The sequence below is a fragment of the Halichoeres trimaculatus genome, unplaced genomic scaffold (genome assembly GCF_033239565.1).
Source record: "Halichoeres trimaculatus isolate MK-OKI-2021-1 unplaced genomic scaffold, fHalTri1.1 fHalTri1_scaffold_2, whole genome shotgun sequence".
Classification (NCBI taxonomy): Eukaryota; Metazoa; Chordata; class Actinopteri; order Labriformes; family Labridae; genus Halichoeres; species Halichoeres trimaculatus.
In genome coordinates, this window is record NW_027437180.1 from 5,450,870 (window position 1) to 5,471,498 (window position 20,629).

The window sequence follows — 20,629 nt, forward strand, 5'->3', positions numbered from 1 at the left end:
GCAACCGTGAGTGAGGAGGGCACACAGAGGATATAAGACTCTGCTGAACATTGAAGTATTACATTAGTGGAACATGCTGCCTGTGCAACACTGCATAGACTGGCTGTGGAATTCAAAAAACATTATTATAAAAAATTGACCAACATAGCACAGACCATCAACACATCTCGTTTCTTAAAAAAAAAAAAAACACAACGTAAAAATCACTGGGTACATGGTCTACACAATGGAGTATAGACAGCCAGTCTACTCCATGGAGCGCAGACAGCTGGTCTGCTCCTTGGAGCACAGATAGCCAGTTTGCGCCGTGGAGCGCAAACATGTTGTGCCCTCCTGTGTGTTCTCCTCACTCATGGCTACGAGCACTGTCACAATAAAAATGACCTTGCTGTGAAATAAAAAGAAATTAGTAAAAATTAGGACAAAATGACCAGTGATGCATGAGAGGAAAGTGTTTTTTAGGAGGGGGCAGTGTGTCCTGTTTGAAGGTTTTTTTTTTTTTTTTACTTTTTTTTTTATTTGTCTCTGATCAAAAAACATTTCATTCCTGTATTTTTACAGTGTTTTTTTTAATGTAGTTTTGTGTTACGACTTTGTAATTTTACAGTATTTATCTGGAAACTTTGCTACCAGTGCTTTTACTGTTTTTTTTTTTTTTTACAGTTTGTTTCTTTTCTTCAGTGAAGTCCTGTATTTTTACAATTATTTCATGTTGTTCTGCAGTTTTTACAGTGTTTTACTGTACTTTTGCTGTATTTGTCTGGAAAATTTACTGCCAGTGCTTTTACCGTTTTTATTACAGCTTGTTTTTTTCTTTATCAGTGAATTGCAACCATGAGTGAGGAGGATACAGGGTTTAGCTCTGTGCTATTATTGGCATAATACCTGAAAAAAACATGCAGGATGTCATTTTATAAATAATTTCTGTTATATTACAGTTTTGTATAATGTTTTGTAAAAACAGAAAGAGTCCTTTAGAACTTAAGGGTAAATAACCATAAAATTCTGCTTTTTTTGACTGTGTAAAATTACTGAAAATATCTGTGAATCTACTAGCATTTTGTTGTTTTATAAGAAAACAGGGAAAATCTGTTAAAAATTGCCGACCGTCTCCTGTAAAAATACATGTTTTTCTAACAGTGTGGAACATTTCAGACTTCTACTCATAAACTGTTGTAGTCAAGACATCAAAGTCATGATGATTATTTTGCCGTTTATTTAAAATGTCAGATCACTACAATGAAAATACAAGTGGTTATTAAAGGCTTCATATATTTACATCTTACACAGTTCTTGGGTATTGTTGATGGTACTTTGGTTGGCGTCTTTGGTGTCTGAGGTATAATTATAAAGTGGTGGAAGTGGTTCTCAAAGACAATATTGTGATTTGTTTGCATATCATACCAGACTGATCCAGAATATATACTGCATGAACATGTTGTATATTTTTCAATAATGAATACAACAACTGCGAATCGTTACAATAAAATGACTCAAATCAAATATAGGATGATAATACTCTCCACTATGATGCTGCTCTTGCAGGAACAAGCCATGCTAGGGAACTTGTGTGCCTCAATGATACAAAGAGTCTCAGATGACCCAACACAAGTATTGCAATCAAATATTCATCTATCATAATATCCCTAAAAATACAACTAAAGTCAATGTCTAAGTGTATTCTCTTGCCTACACCACATGTAAACAACTCAAAATATTACTTTCAGACACATTTCGTTTTTCACTCCACATGAGCTACTCCATACAGTGTGGAGTCAAACAGAGACAAGTACTCTATAAAACTCATGATCACATTTGTAATCACTCCATGGAGTAAAGCTCAGCCATCATTAGTCTGTCAACTCTCACTGATTTTGTTCTGGCTGCAGGATTTTACACAAACTTTCAACAAAAAGAAAACATCCTGGTAGACATCACATATCAGTCTTTTTACTGTACTTCTGTGCCCTGTTTTGGTCCTCTAACTCGGTGGAAAATGTTTGGTTGCTTTTGGGCTTACAGAGAGTTCACTCTTACACAGTGTAGTTATAAACCTGAATCAGGTTTACTGTTAACCAAACCTGTCATTTTCTGGGATCTACAGCACAAATATCCCTGTGAAACTGCCTTTCATGATGGTTTCATCAGCAAGGAACTCATCATCATTGGATACAACTTTACAATTATCTACTGATTCTAGTGGAACAGTGTTTCTGAGTTTGATGTTGAACTTCTTGCAATGCTTGCAAAGAGGCAAAGTAAACCCACCTTTAGGAGGTGTAATTTAAGCGTGAAAGTGGAGGAGAGAAGTGGGTTTGATTTTTTAAGAGCGTGGAAGGGGCGTGGTTGAGTTGGGGTCCTGCTCCTGAATCTCTGTGACAGAGCATGATGAAATGGCACCAGGAGCTCACAGAGAACCATCCTGACTGCTGATCTGATACACCAGGAGGTCTCATTTCAACAGCTTGATGAGGAATTCACTGGCGAAGACTCCGACTAAAAGGATGGCAAGCATTAGCAGCAATACAGAACCACGCCGTAAGACCAGCTGTGTTCCTGACAGAACATCTCCCACGGTAGTGTTTGAAGATTTGTTTTGCTCTGGTATCTGCGCCTCAGAGTTTCTGATGTCCTCAGCGTTCTCATAAACTGATTCAGTAGTGCTGACCTCCGCCTGGTTATGATTCGAATCTGTGGGTTTGATGGAGAAACTTTAGTAATCTCAGATGTTTTCCACTTAGATGTCTCACTTTGTGTCAGAGCTCACCTGTGCTCTCCATCCGTGTCATTTCTTTTTCTTCTTTGACCTGCACACCTGCTCTCACACGAGCCTGATCACACACATCAGAAAGGTTTAACTTCAAACTGAGGCAAAAATGAAAGCAGAGAATGACTGACTCGCTGAGGGATGTGGTCACCCACCTCATCAGCAGCCTTCTTCCAATCCAGTTTGAACACCAGTATGATGAAAAAAAGAGACTGCATGAACACACAGACGACAAATCCTGTCCAGAGGCCTTAACCGAGAGAGCAGAAGAGTTGTTAGCATTTTTAACACAAACTACATTTAACAGTGCATTGTCACACCTTAAATGTTAAGTATTACCTATAATGCCCATTTGTGCTGCAAACATCAGGGACACACCGATGGGAAACCCAATGAAGTAGTATCCAACTAAATTACACAGAGCACCAATCAGCTGTTTCCCCGCTCCTCTGAGAACACCTCCAGTCACACCCTGATGACGACAGATCACTGCTCATATCATATCATATCATGTTTTTGTTGATATAAAATTGAAAGTTATATCTGTGATAAATTTTACTCACCGCAACTGCATCAAAAACATGCATGAAACAAAATATTATCATGACATCAGCAACCCTCTGCAGAATCTCCCTGAAAAACAAGCAGAAAGAGATTCCTAAAGTGAATCCTGCAGGTCAAGACGCAGAGCTGGGTAAGTATAATATAATTAATTTATAACATGATAAAGGCTGTCAAAGAATGACTTTCTTTTAAATGCATCTCAAAGAGAAATTTTCCACATTTTTTAAATTCTTTTCAACAAAGGAAATGACACAGATGCTACTTCCAGAGCCTGCTTACACATTTGCCAATACAGGCAAATGCTACGAGCACAGTGGCCTCCAGGGAGCGCCCAAAATCGAGGAAAAATCACCTTGAATATAAATTGTATTTAAACAAGATATAATTATTAGCTCTTAAAATGGATAAAAATTTGCTAAAATTTGCTTAAGGTTGTGAAGAAATATTCATTTGACTTTTGACTTTTACCTGGAGAAAGTCAAAGGGGCTGTAAGGAGTTTGATAGTGATCTTGAAAAAGTCTTCCTTCTAAGTATATTATTAAGCGTAATCCACACTTTAAAATGAGATTTTCAGCGCCAAGTAGGTTATTTTTAAATTTTACTTTGTAGCTTCTTCTTAGCTTCGCCTTAGCTAGCAGGACCAGATTCATTTATGGTACGTCCCAGTCTCTATGACAACACCACACCGGCTGATAAAGTTTAGTAGAGAGAAGAGAGATTTAGTTTTTCTCTTTTTGAAAACAATTTCTTGGATTAATTTTGTCATAATGGTGGACACAGGAACCTAACTGTCAACCAGAAAAAGGACAGAAGAGCAGAAGAAAGATGAACGGGAGAGTGATAGCACAGGGGCTAAAGGCTAACACAGGGGCTAAACTGTTTGTGCTAATGTTGATTCCAACCCACAGTCAGCAGATATTCTGCAGTGGTCTGTTCAAACTTGAGAGTCTATCAATAAAATGAAGGGTGAGGTTACGTTAGCTCTGATTGGTAGATGACTGGCAGGACAGAACCAGGATTCACTAATGTTACACATTACAGACAAATCAGCATTGAGCTGTCAGCGCTACATATAGATGGCTACTAAATTACTATACGAAGTGACAGTTAGCTTGTTGTCATGTTAGCGTACAGATATGCCATAGCACTGGGCTGCTAGTAGCGCTACATTTGGCTGGCTAATGATGTTTGGTACAAACTTACAACATTTGCTTGTTGTCGTGTTTCAAACCGCAGTGCTACGTACCCATGCTGATAAATATCTTACTTCCTCACACAGTATCTAGTAAAAAGTTGTCTCGAACAAAGAAAATTTGTTTCAAAAGAAACACACACATGGTTAAAAGTCACATCTTCATGACAGTGTGCGTGAGACTCTGACCCAGAAGGTGGCGATGGAGTCCAATTACTAAATCCAATTAAATAAGGCTCTAGTTCTCATCGTGTCGTGAAACGGCGCTACCTCCGCTGCAGAGCCACAGCTGGCTACGAGGCTCTCGCCGCTTAGTGTATCAGTCAGCGCGGGAGGCGTGCCAGATATAAACAAACGCAGGCAGTCTGCCAGGATGAAGAGACACGATGAGAACTAGAGCCTTATTTAGCGGTGTTTTTGTGTGAAAGTAACGCGCTGAAAATTCTCTAAATAAAGCGTGAATGCAGACCAATATCAGATTTTTTCGGTGGGAGTCCGTTTATTTGTGTTTTTGGTCAAATAAAATATGGCCCCGTCTGAGTGCAGAGGAAACCAGCAGAGGAGCAGGGAGGGGGTGTTTGGTGCGTGGGATCTGGGCTTCTGCTGCACAAAATCACTGCTGTAGGGGTAATTTCTGCCCTAAACCTTGTGATAGGACCCAACTTGTTCCATCTTGGAGTATCACTTTGAGGTCACATCTTTTAATGTAATCCTCTTTTCCATGAGCTGAACCTTCCATTTAGCATAAATCTATTTGTTGACCAACAAAGCCGCATAACACTATTTACTCGACTTTAAAAGGCTGGGTGTGATATGTACATAATTTCAGACGTCATCATTTTCAAAACACATGACCAATGAAATGCTCTGTGATTTGCTGAAGTGATTGTGGAGGGATTTGAAAGCTTGTGTTGATTTTTATTTCTTTTTAAGATCTGTTTTTTTGACAGCTAAGATAAATGACACCATCTGAAATGACTTACACATCGCAAAGGCCTTAAAGGGGCTTACTCCTAAATGTTTCATCCAGTCTGTCACCCAGTCCAATGAGTTAAGAGTAAATTTTAGGCACTCAAACAGACTGTTATTCAGAACATTATTCATATCTGTGAAAACTATCCATGTGATGATAACTACAGTGACACCTCTGGCCAAAAGCAGAGGTGTTTTTTTTGGATAAAGACTCCTTTTCCCATGATCACCATCACCCACTGTTGTTAAGACATGTGTATTGCCCATGCTCTTCTGTTTAAAACTACTTTTCTTTATCTAAGACAACTTTTCCCTGGATGCAAAGCATCAAGTAATGTATTTATTTGTAGTAGAACTACTGCTGAAACCTGATAACAATCAAGTTTTATAAACTGGGGTTTAGTTAAGTGTCCAGAAGGTCAACAGACTATCTGTTCAGTGTTACTCACAACCCGGTGCTCTGAGGCGTGCCTGTAACATATAATGTTGGTGAATCCTGGTTATGGATTTGTTCTGTCTTGGGAAAATCTAATCCGACTTTGGATACTTAGAAAATGCATTTAGAAATAAAGGCGCTCATGATCTCTTTTTTAATCATGGGTTACGAAAAGGCTAAATACGAGTAAGACTATTTCAACATCACTAAGCAAGTCCTCACAGAGTCTTGAGTACTGCTGGTATGACAAATCTCTCCAAAAATTGAACATTCATTTATTTTGATGTGACATTTGATCACACCATGATTTCAGTTTATTGACTGAAAAGCCAGATTTCCCAAATGTCAGCTTTATGCTGTTAGTTAGCATACAGACATCTATAGGCTACAGCTGATGTAAACACACCATTTATGGACACTTCATAGTTTGGTTGAGACAGCACAGCTGCTATGAGAGGAGGACCAATGGCAAGAGTCTTTTCAGCCTGAAGACAGTCACAGGTTTTGTATTCTACTAAACTTCAGACTTCTTCACACACTCAGGTCACTCAAACTCATTTTTGTGCTGTTTAATTTCTATTAGCTGGGAAGCAAATGATGGTACTTTTTTGTGGAACAGTGGTCTGGATTACCAATAAAAAGATAAACTTGAGATGTATATTCATGGCAAGGATCCAACATGAAATGATAGAAGTATGTTGAGCTCAAACTTTTCTTTTTCTATTTCTGCTCATGATTGTTTGCTTCTTTTTGTTCTCCACATTGTTACAGAAGCACAGCTTTCTCATTTCCAACAGGACAGCCAAGGGAAATGATCACAGAACTTGCATGCTTTAACTGTGCAGCAAACGTAGTGATGTAAGCAGGAGTATGAGTAAGCTTGTGACTACTGTGTTAAATGTGCTGACATTCCTAAATATTCTCTGTGCTGCTCCTTTTTTTAGAGGTTGAAGTATCTTTGCATAGTTTTCTGAACACAAAAAACTTCAATAGACAATAAACAGACACTTTTTAGCTGACATGATGTGACAGTTCAGTGATGTGTGTGAGTGCAGCAATGATAATGTTATGTAACGTATTAAAGTCTGGTGGGTAATATCTTACTAGGCCTGCTTTGTTATGTTTAACCAAGCTTGGGTTAAAAAAAAAGAATAAATCAGTGAGTGAGTGAGTGAAAGTGGAGGGTCTATTGTTTACTTACTGCTCTGACGTAAAGATGTATCCAATGACATTTCTAGAGATGCTGAGACCAGCTCCAATGAAACATGCAATGATGACTGCAAGAAACAAAAAGAACCAGGATGTTAGAGAAAAAAACATGTTGGAGGTGTTGCAGAGAACAGCTCATGTGTTTTTAAGTTAGCCATCCTGGATAAAAGTAACACAGTCAATAGAAAGTATTTATTTAGGTATTACTGCTTCTCTTTGCTCTTGATACAAACTGCTGCATTTAAAACCTTCCAAAGTCTAACTGGATGAACAATAGAGAGGATGGCTTACTCACTAAATCTAAGGGCAGAATATTTGACAATACTGGAAAAATGTTAAGTGTATTTAACTTTGTGAGAGTCTCACTGAGTCACAGTTCCTTTTTATGTAATGACAAAGAATTTAACATCAGAATGTAGAGATATGTTCGCAAGTTTTAATGTTTGTTTTTCCATCTCAGTTTGGGTAGTCTCTATTTTTTATTTTTTAATGAAATTTATATATATATATATATATATATATATATATATATATATATATATATATATATATATATATATATATATATATATAAATATATATACATACATATATATACATACACTGTAAAAAGTGAATCTTCAATCAGTTGAAGTGATGTCATTTTTTTAATCAATCCAACTCAATATTTTTAAGTTCAGGTTTCCAATGTTTCTTTGTGGATCATATCAACTTGAAATTCTGTGTTGCAACAACTAATAAAAATAAGTAGTTGGACCAACTTAAATTAATTGCTTCAAATGGTCATGCCTGAATAAATTAAGTTCTCTATAATAAAATTAACAAGTTCATTTAACACACATAAACTAAATATTTTAATTCTTCTCAAATCAACATTTTGCATAATAATCTGCAAAACCCAAAAGGACAAACCATGGGTGAGGAGGGTAACACTGTGGACATGATACCCTGCTGCACATTAAGATACCACCCGGGGCCAGTGTGCCTGTGCTCCATGGCATGGACCAGCTGGCTGTCTGTGGTCTACTGCGCTAACTGACTGGCTGCCTGGCAGTGCTCCACGGCATGGGCTGCTTGTCTTGGCTGCCTGTGCTCCACGGCAGTAAGGGCTCCAATAAAAATACTCTCTCAGTAATGGTAATTTAATTATAATTGTTATTCAGTTTTATATATATATATATATATATATATATATATATATATATATATATATATATATATATATATACGTGTATATATATATATATATATATATATATATATATATATATATATATATATATATATATATATATATATATATATATATATATATATATATATATATATACGTGTATATATATATATATATATATATATATACGTGTATATATAGATTGATTGATAGATATATATAGATATATAACATGGTATTTGGTGTTTAACACTTGGAAAAACATAATACAAAGAGAAAATAAAAAGCTGTGTTTCTAATAGGATTGAGTCTTTAACATGTTAATTTTGATGAATTAAATACTGAAAAATTCTGCATTAAAGACACTCACGAATTTTAACACAGTTAATTGTTTAACTCCAGTTCACATGTTACATCAGTGTTTCTCAGCGTGCGGGCCCCTGGAATACCAATCATAGTGATGCACAGGGTGACACCCCCTAATGGTGAAAGCACTCTTACCCTAGGGGAACAACAAACAGTGGATGGAAAATTTAAGTTACTAAATCCCAACTGCAGTGTGGCTGAGACTTCTGTGCATATAGCACAACAAATAACTCCCATATCACTAGAGCAATCCTAGATTCTGGCATCACCTCATTGTTGCTAACCCAAACTTAAGTGGACAGTAAGTTCTTGAAACCCTTAATTAGGGTCTCCGCTCACAGGGACTCAGCAGAGGAAATAATACATGGTATCAACTGTTATAGTACTAAGAGGGCCAGAAAAGGATGAAACCCTGACGATGGAGGTGAAACCAGCATGAGGGACGGGTGAGGCTTGCAGCTTTTATTTATCAGTTTAGTCTTATGAGCACTGCCTGCTTGAAATACAGTACTGTTCCTCAAACTGGACTCTACATTTAAAAAGTAGATATGACTGAAAATAAACTCAGTTATGTTGTTCAAGCTTATGCTTGTCTGTTCATTGATTCAGTCATCAAACAAAATCTATCTGAATCGAAAAATGTTGCTTCTTGTGTCAAATATTGACATGTCATCAGTCGCCAATTAATTAATTACAAAATCTCTATTTAATTGGATTAAATAATTTAATCAAGTCCCACCACAAGCTTTCTTTTAATGTGTGATTATAAATAAAGGTTTTAAAAATTGTACTTGTTAACAGATAAAATACAAATGTGTATAAACCCTCTTGATGTAGACCAACACAGAATGATGGTGACACAAAACTTACTAAAGCCTCTTGTACTGTTACAATAACTGCATTTTAACATGGACACACACACACACACACACACATATACGCACATGTTCAAGGCCTAAAGAAAAACTGTTTGTAAGTCAGGGCTTTCTGTAAATCGATGGTACCGTGATAAAGTTATCACAGAGAAAAATCTTGGCTCAGTTATCAACTCTGCCCAAAACTTAAGAGCTTTTCAAAGACGTTCATGGAATCAGCTTAATATCACCGGAAACTTTCATACAGAATAAAAGGATTTCTGTCCAAACAAGATACAGATAACCCTTATCTGAGTTTGTTTTCTAAAGGCTGGACTATTGTAATGGCATCTTCAAAGGTCTGGAAGAAAAAGGCAAAACAATCAGAGCAGTTCAGAGAGCTGCACCCAGAGTCCTCACAAACACCACAGAGTGAGGCACCACACACTCCTGCTCCCCGAAACCCCAGGATCAGACCCTGGGATCAGCTTTGTGTGTGCTGAGTTTTAAAATCCTATCTCCTGTTTCTGAAGACCTTCCTGTTCTTGAACCTTAATCTACAGTTTTGCTGATTTATTTGTGTGCTTTGAAGCACTAAGGCCCCTCAGGTCAAGTGGGAGAGGTTCGCTCAGTGTTCTCAGGATCAAAACTAAGGAAGGGGAAGCAGTCTTTAGTTTCTTTGCCCCCCATCTGTGAAATAAGTTTCCTACATTCCTCAGGCCTGCTTGTCCTACAGCCGCAGACATTTATACATTCTGCAAGAGTTTTCAGTCAATTTGACAGTTTACTTTTTTAAAAGTCAAACTTTGTAATGCTTTGTGTCCCGAGATATTTTAAGTCTTTTTCGGTCATATGGCTTAACCATGAGGCCAAACTGAGATGTGATTGTTCTTTAAGATGGTATCTAGTTGTTACAGAGAGGTTGTTTCAGGTAACATGCGTCACATGCAGTAGTTCTTACAGGAACACAGGATAGGAACTTTGGAAGACAGCTTGGCCTGTTCGACATCTCCTGCACCAAGAGCATTCCCAACCCTCACACTGGCAGCAGCAGAAAACCCTAAGGGGAACTGTGGGAAGAAACAGAGACATGATTTAAGGTGCTTCAGTTTAACTGTGGGATCAGTGGAATATAAACACTCTCAGGTGAAGGTTTGACCAGGTAGAGGACTCACCATGTAGGCTATAACAGCCAGCTCATACACGATGGACTGAGCTCCAAGCTCTGCCTCGCTGATCACTCCAGCAAGGAAGCCTCCCATCTCAAACATCCACCACTCCAAACACAGCATGAGCATACTGGGGATGGCCAGCTGGACGAAGGGTCCCCACTCCTGCAAACAGTCCATGGACCAACCTGTGGGTTTTCAAATTTCACTTCCTGTTAGGGCTCAGCACTCATAAAGCATCAAATTATGCTTGACTAAACCCATCTGTACAGGTTAATGCTCGGACAATATGCCAACGCAGCTGGTGTTCTTTAAAACACATTAAGAGGAGCTGGAATAAGTCACTCAGTACCTGAAGGACTGTCCAAACTGTTTGTTCAGGTGACAAAGACTCAGAATAACTGCACTGCTGGTTTACTGTCGCACGTGTTACATAAACACCTTCAACAGAAATTCTACATTACCTGTGACAACCTGAGTCACTCCTGTCAGCTCCTCTTTAAACCACATAACACAGTGAGAGAGTGTGTCAAATGTTTAACAAAGTAACGGTTAGACTTTCGTTCTCTAAAACTAGAGACTCCGATTCTGACAAAGGATAAAATAAGTTATAGAGTCCAACCTCTGAACTTTCAAACTTTATTTGTGCTGCATTTGATTTTGTTTAAAAGCCCAAAGACCAGCATGATATTTTTTACCCTGAACACTGAAGCAATACGTGAATACTTTATCTTATAAAAATGTTGTTCACTGGTTAACTCTCAAGGTAAAATCTTTCCTAGAAAAGAAAAAAACACATTTTGTTTTTCTGGATTTTAACTCTTTCATTCTGTTCTTCAGTTCATTTTCACATAAAACCTGAGTAATTCAAAAGGCTCTAGCAGCTAATGCATAATCTATAAGTGATTAATGAATAAAATTAAGTTTTGTTGATTAACTTAATAGAAAATACTAAATGACATTGAACTCAGAATGTGAGTGGCCTGACTTTGGACACGCCTGTTCTACAAGAAGAAGAAAATGTCTCACCGCCCCACGTGGCCTTATGGAGACCTCTCCAGCAGATGTAAACATACAAGACCACAGCCAACAGGTACTGAGAGATAGCGTTAGCTGCTGCAGATCCACTGCAAGAGGGGAAAGGAGGTGAAAGACAAACAGTCAACAACAGTCTTCGCAATAGATTTTGAAATGTAACTAATGGCTGTTAAAGTTTCTGCATTTATCAGAATCACAAACTTGGTAGAAATAGAACATAATATTCATGAGTAGCTTTAAATAGTAGCTAACTTCTAGGGGCTTCTTGGGCCGTCTACTTCAATGAATTTTTCTAGAAATCCATTGTCAAAACATCTTTTATTTTTCACTATTTTTGATTTTATTTTGTTGTTCTCTGAAGAAACCATTAGTAAAATTGAAGATGATGACCAATTGTAAGGAGACAGCAGCCACTTCAGGTGATAAGGTGCTGGTCTGTTATGAGCAGAAAAAAAGGCCTGAAGAGAAGCTGAACTAAACAATCTGACATTTTTGAAAGAGACTTCTTCAAGGGGGGCTGAGGGGACACACTGTAAATATGTGTCAAATATCTGAATCTGCTTTCATTTTTCACCATTTGTGGTTTTTGTTGTCCTGTGAAAGAAACCATTTAAGTTCTACAGTTCCAGTAATGATAAGTGTCATTTATAAGTGTTATATCAGGCATATTTCTATGTATGTTTGCTTATGATAAATATCAAAGCCTTTATTCATGATAGCTCAGAGTTTGAGGAAATACCCCCAAATTCCTAGAAAAATAATTTAAAGTGTCATTTAGAAATACTGCATCGAACATGTTTGCATGTCTGCTTAAAACAACCCAAATGTTTATTATTTATTTATGCATCTGATCATACAAATATTTAATAATAATTATAATAATAATAATAATAAATACAAATTACCATTAATTCATTTCCGTCAATTCTAGTTAATTCCAGATACTTTCAGGAAATTCCCACAGAAGGTTTTTAACCCCCCCCCCCCCCCCCCCCCCCCCACACACACACACACACACACACACAAACACACTGTGAGCTCAATACTGAACATGAGAGAATTGAAATGAATTAAGATTTCATAAGTTGACTCCACAATAACTGTCTTAAATACTCACGCAACACCCAGCTCCAGACAGTAGAGGAAGACGTAGTTGATGATTGCATTGAAGACATTCCCAATGGCTCCAGTTATGACCTGAGGCCATATTATTCCCTGTAATACACAAAACAAAAGTTCATACTAACACCATTATTTTAATAACCTCTATTCACACATGAGCTCTGAGTCAAAGGCGTTGAAAAGACTTTTTGTTCACTGTTTAGTGCAATGACACCTCTGGCTGGAGTCGGTCGTATTTTTCCGGGACAAAAACTCAGTTATCCATGAGCACCATCACCCACTGTTCTGTGGAAGTGAAACTTGCCAATGTGTGCAAAGATTTTCTTTTCAATTCATCATTTCTTTGTTTAAGAATCTTTTCCCAGGATGCAAAGCAATGAGGAAATATTTAATTCATTTTAAGTTACATAGAGCTATTGTGTGAAACATGGTCAAACTTAGTGACTCAGTTTGTAGTTTAGTGTCCAGAAGGTGAGCAGACTGTTTAGTGTTTCTCACAGCCCCGTGCTCTGAGACACGGCTGTATCATGAAAAGTTAGTGAATCCTGGTTATGTTCTACCAGAGCGCATCTACCAACTCCAACCTTACCAAGCAGAGCTAACGTAACCTCACTCTGCATTTTATGACAAATGGACTTTTGTTCTACGTGCTGTAAATGGATTTGTGTTCTCCTGACCATGGACTCTGAGAAATAACCAATTTTGATGCTGATAATCTCACTTTAATCGTGGATTATGGACAGACAATTCAATAAAATTGATACTATATCAAGATCACTTTAAGCTCTTCATTGGAACTTTAACCCTTTATTGCCAAACTTATCCTAATTGATACTTGAGTACTTGAGACCTCTATATCATTAACATTATGAGCAGTTTCCTTAAAACAATTTGATGTTGTATTTTGTCCCTTTCTGAAACAGCTGCTCTCATGAAATCATCCACACACATTTTTTTCAGAAAAACTGCTGCTAATTCTCAAAAAGTTGCAGCAAGAGGAACATCTGAATTGTTACTCACCATCTCTTGAAAGAAGTCATATTTACAAAAAATTTAACTTAAAAAAATTCTGGCTGTTTTTAATGGGCTTCACAGGATTAAATGTTTTTTCTTGTGTTTACCTGTCTACATGTGTTTACCTGGTTTTGAAGATACCGCCCTTGCAGTTGGTACATAAAAGCTGCCTGAAAAATAAAAAAAGATTACTGGTGTTAGTGTACCAATTAAGGAAAAATATAAAACCTCTCTGATATCTGATCATATAGTTTATAAACATTTTATCCAACAACAAGGTTTCAAATGCAACAAAACTCACTGGCAGTGCTGGCATAAAGATCTTCACGTACAGCTGGGAGAGGCTTCATGCAGAAAGAAAACAAACATTAATGCATATGAAACTGTGGGAAATGCATCATTGCTTTTATTTCCTTTACTCTGAGTATAGCTTAATATAAAGATGTACATACATGGCCTGTATATCATAGAAAACACAAAACACTGTGGTTATTTTCACTATAGGTACCACTAGTTCAAATATTTGTTCAATCAAAAAATCCAACATATCAAGACTAAAATGTGTTTATCTATACAGAAATAAGAAGCTTATAGTCTGTGAGGACAAATTGATCATCTATCAAAATACACCAAATATTTATTTATAAATGTCCAAATAAAGCACTTCAAATAAGCTAAGCCTTAATCCAGATCTCCTATAATAAATCTGCCAAGTACCTGAGAACAGGAAGTCTTTGCCTCCAGTTCCAGTTCAAATGAGTTCAAATGTGTGTTAATGAAAGGGCAAAATTGGACTATTAAAACAGGCTCACACTGTGTGCTTGAAGTGCAGTAAATGACTTTGTATGCTGCTCACAGGCACTCTGACTTTAAGGTGATGCAGGTTTGTTGCAAAGCTGCTAAGTCATTCCCCTCTTTAATTTTCCTTAAATGTTCACAGCCTCTGAGGAACTATTAGTAAATGAGTTGCTGAAAGTGCCTGTTGTCTGGAGGTTAATGATTATCTACCTGGCTACTTCTGGGCTCTGCTTGACAGCGAGTAGAAGAGGTTCAGTGTTGATGAGAATGGCCCAGCAGGGGAAACAGGCCAGCAACAGGATCAGAATCCCTCTCTGGAGAATCACACCCACACGCTTCAAGTTACCGCTCCCATATGTCTGCATGCAACGGGCAGAGAGATACTCAAATAAGCAATGTTGGAAAACACTAATCACACCAATAAGGATGGGTAAGACTGGGAATAAAAACGAACTTGACACTAAAGCTCATTGTTGTATTGTTTTAAAGCAGACCCCAGGACAGTCTGGGAACTCAGCAGCAACTGTTTTTGTCCAAGTAAGATGAATACAGTGAAAGAACATCCTTCAGAGAGTAATACCTGAGATATTAGGGTATCACACGTCAACGACAAACCAGTGCCAATAGAAATACCCGTCACATTCACCACCTACAACCAAAACAAACACATACTTTAGTGAAAAACAACCATGTTGAGGAGAAGTGATTAAAATCCCAGTGCTTACAGGCTGGGGTGACACACAAAACACGCACTTAAAATATCTCACCGCAATAGATAACGCTACTCCTGCTAGTTCTGTTTTTCCCAGGTGACCACAGAAGACAGTGCTGACGAAGCTGATCATAAAAACCATCAACTGGGAAATGACCTGGAACATAGAAACACAGAATTAGCTTCATGTAAACACACAGCAAAATACAGCGAGTGGATTGATGAAGGGGATTATACTGGATGTTGACACAGGAATCTCAAACGGTCAATCACAGTCAAATAAAAAGGCATTAAAGCCTAAACCTGCAGATTCTTGCTTTTTAGTCTAAAAGTCTAAAACAGAGAGGTCAGCTGTGAATGAGAAAAGTTGGATTGCTGGGAAGGTCAACACCCATAATCCCTCTGAAAGAAAGAAGAAGAAGAAAATACTGTTGGTGAAAAATGGAAGATTTAAAATGGTTTGGGTCTGAACAAACTATGGTTGTAACTCCTGTTCCTTGAAGTTATAAAACATTTAAGTTTTGCTCATAGACTGTAAAAAAGTTATACTGTAAAAATACTGTGATTGTCACCAACACTTTAGTCTTACTTTAATGTTATACTCCCTTTCAGCAGACTGTCTGCTACAATTTGGTGTTAGTTGCAGGTTTATATGACAATTTGTTTCCTGACAGTGTTGAAAATTATGATGACCCAGTACATATTTCATATTTCAGATCTTAGTTTTCAGAATATTGACAGGATCTGGATCGTACTTTTACATCTGTCAGAAATGATGGTGACCTTGTCTTGTATTGTTTTGCACAGCAATCCGACCATTTATGGTGGAGTTATATACACATTTGGTGAGAACAGCCCTATCTCACAATGATAAAGAATCCTTTAAATACAATTCTGGATCCAGATGGTGATCCAGATCACCTCCAAAATTTAATCACTTCTTCCTTATCTCATTTTGAACATTTCCTGAAATTTTCATCAAAATTCGTTAGTGAGTTTTTTAGTTATGGTGTTCACAGACCAACTCTCCCAAAAACATATCCACCTTGGCGGAGGTAATAATAAACACACCTCATAGAAATGTTGCTCACATTCACCTGCTGTGGTGATATGAGTTTATTATTGGTCTGCATTGTGCCCAAATCCTCTTTTTTTCTTCAGAATTTTTTTTTCATTAGTTTCTTTATGTTAAAAAAACAGGGGTTTACATCATGTTTTGTTTAAGAATGATTGATGGCTGCCGTTCTTGTATAGATTTTTTAAGGAATAGTACAATTCGTTGGGTAGGAGAGCCAAGGCTCACAAGACTTTCCAAAGTAAAAAAAAACAACTTTTTTTTTCACCCAGATTCTCCACTGCACAGAGTCTAGCTGCACAACGGTGCCACCTCAGGGTATTTTTGCTTCAAAACTTTGTAATGGTAAAGGGTGAAGCCATGGTACCCATATACAGTCAATGCCGAGGGCAGAGCTGACTTGACCAAGAAGTGGGCACCCTGACTGTCATAGGGATGGGAATTTACACTAATCCCTCTACTTGAGGACTTGAAATACTGTACAAAAAAGTACTTGACTTATTTTATTATTTTTGTTGCTCCTGTGGTTGTGGCTTGTACTCCCGCTCGACAAACGCCATCAGCTCTCTGAAGTCTTCTCCCACAAAACTTAAAGGAAGCATATCTCCAGACAGTTACCATTTTGGTTATTAGCAGGCTAATCTATGCTCTTGGTTTGTAACAACAGGGCTATGACGTGATGTGAGACTGCCTGTTCTCTGTCTCCACTGTTTTCTCCTGGTGTTGAAAGCACATGTGGTTAAGCATTGAGTTAGTATTTGTATGGTATGCAAGTTAAACCCCACATATCTCGCACTACACATCAACTCCAATGTTTTTGAGACATTGCTTCCACACATCAGGTGCAGCAGACAGTTCTGTATCTGTTACCTTTTTGCTTTCCATGTAATAATATGTTCCCAAAGAGTTGCCATAGCTGCTGTAAAACTGTTGTTTTTGCTGATATCTGGCTCAGTATACTGGCGCTGTGGCTAGAGAAGTCACATGTTTGTATCCTGTTAACTATTTTCCTATCTAGTAAATTCAGTTAAGCAAAAACAAAACGCTGGGTCACACGTGCATCGTTGTTTGAGCTTAAAGTGATACTCCAGGATGGAACAAGTTGGGTCCAATCACAAGGTTTAGGGCAGAAATTACCCCTACAGCAGTGTTTTTGTGCAGCAGAAGCCCAGAGCGCTCACACCAAACACCCCCTCCCTGCTCCTCTGCTGGTTTCCTCTGCACTCAGACGGGACCATATTTTGCTTGACCGAAAAAACAAATAAACGGACTCCCACCGAAAAAATCTGATATCGGTCTGCATTCATACTTTATTTCAGAGAATTTTCAGTGCGTTACTTTCACACAAAAACACTGCTAAATAAGGCTCTAGTTCTCATCGTGTCTCTTCGTCCTGGCAGACTACCTGCGTCTGTTTATATCAGGCACGCTGTGCGCGCAGATTGATACACTAAGCGGTGAGCGCCTCGTAGCCAGCTGTGGCTCTGCAGCAGAGGTAGCCCCGTTCTACGACACGATGAGAACTAGAGCCTTATTTAGCGGTGTTTTTGTGTGAAAGTAACGCACTGAAAATTCTCTAAATAAAGCGTGAATGCAGACTGATATGAGATTTTTTCGGTGGAAGTCTGTTTATTTGTGTTTTTGGTCAAGTAAAATATGGCCCCATCTGAGTGCAGAGGAAACCAGCAGAGGAGCAGGGAGGGGGTGTTTGGTGTGTGCGCTCTGGGCTTCTGCTGCACAAAAACACTGTTGTAGGGGTAATTTCTGCCCTAAACCTTGTGATAGGACCCACCTTGTTCCATCCCGAGTATCACTTTAAGCTAAAGGTGAGTAAGTATGGCAAGTACTCAAGTACACAAGTAATTGTACCCTTCCCTATGCTGTGAACAAGCTAAAGACCCGCCCTTTGACCTCATCCAAACATAAACAAAGTCAGGCAGAGTTCAGCATTTCCAGTATGGCTCCCGTCAATGATGGGCTTCGAAACTCTGTACCAGAAACAAATGGGTGACATCATGAAGACTTTGTCCAAATATTGTTCAGACTATTGTTAAAATTAACTCAGGGGACATTTATTCTAGCACTGGTGTCACAGTGCATCCTTCTAAAACCAGAGAACACTTAAACTGCACCATAACAAAGCTCTCTCCTCAGTATTTTCACAGTTCATCCTGTAACAGTGTCAACCCTGAGTCTCTGTGTGGGATTTTAGATGGTGTAACAGCACTGCAGAAGCATTCAGGCTGGATGTTTGATGGCAGTCAAAAAGTTGGCAGTTTAATTTCCAAAGTCTCTAAAAGATTGAAAAGTTGTTACATGAGTACAGTCCAACTACCATGTTATTACCCTGCAATACCTTTGCTAGTGCCTCAGAGGTCCAATCTGCTCCCACCTTTACTCCACAGAATATGAGCCCTAACAGGGTGTGAGTACTGGGGTGTAACATAAAAAGAGTCACTAACTGACCTGACGCTTCTGATTTTAAATGCTATGCGATTTCCCTTTCAAAGAGGAGCTGACCCCTGGTGATAAATTGGCTTAAAGTGAAACAATGACTGGAATGGCATAATTTGGCGCTCCATGGGCGATGAACACGGAGTTATCATCATTATCTGTGATAAGCTGGGCTCTTGGGACCAAGTTAAGCTGGTGCTGGCAGCAGCTCAGCGGGAGCCTCACCTGATGCTTCATGACTGCTTCAAACATTATGTAAGACACTCCTTAAGTTTTCTTTTAAACCAGTCTTATCTAATATCTGTAAAGTCTTCCCAAAGTGATCCCTGTCTCCCCAGCCTCTCACTCACCAATCTACCATAGTTAATGATCACATTCTGTCTCCACCATCAAAGAAACAAATAACTTTTGTCATGTTCCCAGCTCACTTTAAGACTTATATCCTGAGAATAAAACCTTAGCGAAGTGGTTTGAGACGTGAAAAGAAACAAGAATACAATAAACAAAATTCTTATGTACAGGACACATGACGATGCGTAATGGAGGAAAAAAATATCTCGAGTTTGTCATATATTAAAACATTTTGGTCAGAGCAGTTTCTATTAAATCACTCTAACATTTTTAACCAAAGTTAGTTTCCATGTCCACACAGCCCTAATAACATCCACCTGCACACAGAACATGAAACACAGCACTTGGAGGCAGTGAGATGAGTGTAAATGAACTCTTACCACTGGTCCCGCTAGTTTAAAAAGTTGCACGAGCTCATTCCGGTACACTGGCGGGATTAGACTCTTCACGCGCTTCAGACAGGACCCCTCACCGGAGCTGTGGACAGAAGAAGCCGCTTCAACAGCTTTGAGATCTTCCTTCATTCCCGCTGTGTGTTTAATATGACTTTTATCAGAGCCGTCCATGGTTAAAATAATAAAGTGAACTGTACAGACTGCCAGCCAGGGCTCATAACAGTCACTGTTCCCTCTGTACACAGTGTCGATGTCGAGACCGCGCGTTACCGGGGGATTTGAGGAGGGGTTACGCACGTGCTGCAGGAGTGTCCAGCGAAGCCAACCAACGCGTGGAGATTTGGGGCGTTACAACCGTTAAATCTATAATGATGCGTTCAGGTGCCCGTTACTCGATGTATATCTGCCCACTCTGAAAACAAAAACACGTGTGCTGGAACAATTAAATGTTTCGTATTCATAAATTAAGCTCACAGTTTTACCCTATCTACATTTTATTATTTTTTGTGGCCTTATGTGTTTTTGTGTGCGTTTTTTCCGTTTGTCTTTTAATCTTTGTATTGCGGCCTTGGGTTCCTTGAAAAAAAAATTACTTGTAAAGCAATCTGCGTATTTAACGGTTCTGGTAGGGCTGTAAAAGTTCCGAGATTAAAACGTTTCATGACATCTTCAAAACCGCTGTAATGGTGAATCTATTATCATGTACGGAAACACGTTTCACAATAAGGGAAAACGCAAATCCCAAAACACGTGGAGACCAAAAAAAGTCACAGAAATATTCACAGTCAAGGAATGGTGCACACAAGCACTGATATGAAATAATGAAAGCTCTATTCTTCCACTGTCCAGAGGCATTCCCAAAGGGGGCAATCGGGGGCCAAGGTCCATAGCTATAATTGCACCTCTGCTCTACAACATATTGTGTATGGCAAAGATGTCAATTTTGTTTAAAATTATGTGCACATT

The 20,629-nt window shown here is 38.4% G+C and overlaps 1 protein-coding gene across 1 annotated transcript; it reads right to left on the bottom strand.

The window, feature by feature from the left end:
- Positions 1-1,213: 1,213 nt before the first annotated feature.
- LOC141787218 (multidrug and toxin extrusion protein 1-like) lies at positions 1,214-19,931 on the bottom strand. The gene is made up of 16 exons (XM_074665533.1): positions 19,649-19,931; positions 15,444-15,545; positions 15,257-15,325; positions 14,887-15,035; positions 14,180-14,222; positions 14,004-14,048; positions 12,860-12,957; positions 11,734-11,831; positions 10,711-10,892; positions 10,497-10,605; positions 7,134-7,209; positions 3,331-3,400; positions 3,107-3,239; positions 2,923-3,017; positions 2,768-2,831; positions 1,214-2,691 (listed from the first exon to the last, which is right to left on the bottom strand). The coding sequence occupies exons 1-16, from the start codon at positions 19,832-19,834 to the stop codon at positions 2,453-2,455; spliced, it is 1,758 nt and encodes a 585-aa protein (XP_074521634.1). The 5' UTR covers positions 19,835-19,931; the 3' UTR covers positions 1,214-2,452.
- Positions 19,932-20,629: the final 698 nt, after the last annotated feature.

Coding starts and splice junctions, on each gene's coding strand:
- LOC141787218 (XM_074665533.1), bottom strand. CDS start 19,834: ATGGACGGCTCTGATAAAAGTCATATTAAACACACAGCGGGAATGAAG. Junction 12,958..14,003: donor GGCGGTATCTTCAAAACCAG/GTAAACACATGT, acceptor TGTGTATTACAG/GGAATAATATGGCCTCAGGT. Junction 3,240..3,330: donor ATGTTTTTGATGCAGTTGCG/GTGAGTAAAATT, acceptor TGTCGTCATCAG/GGTGTGACTGGAGGTGTTCT.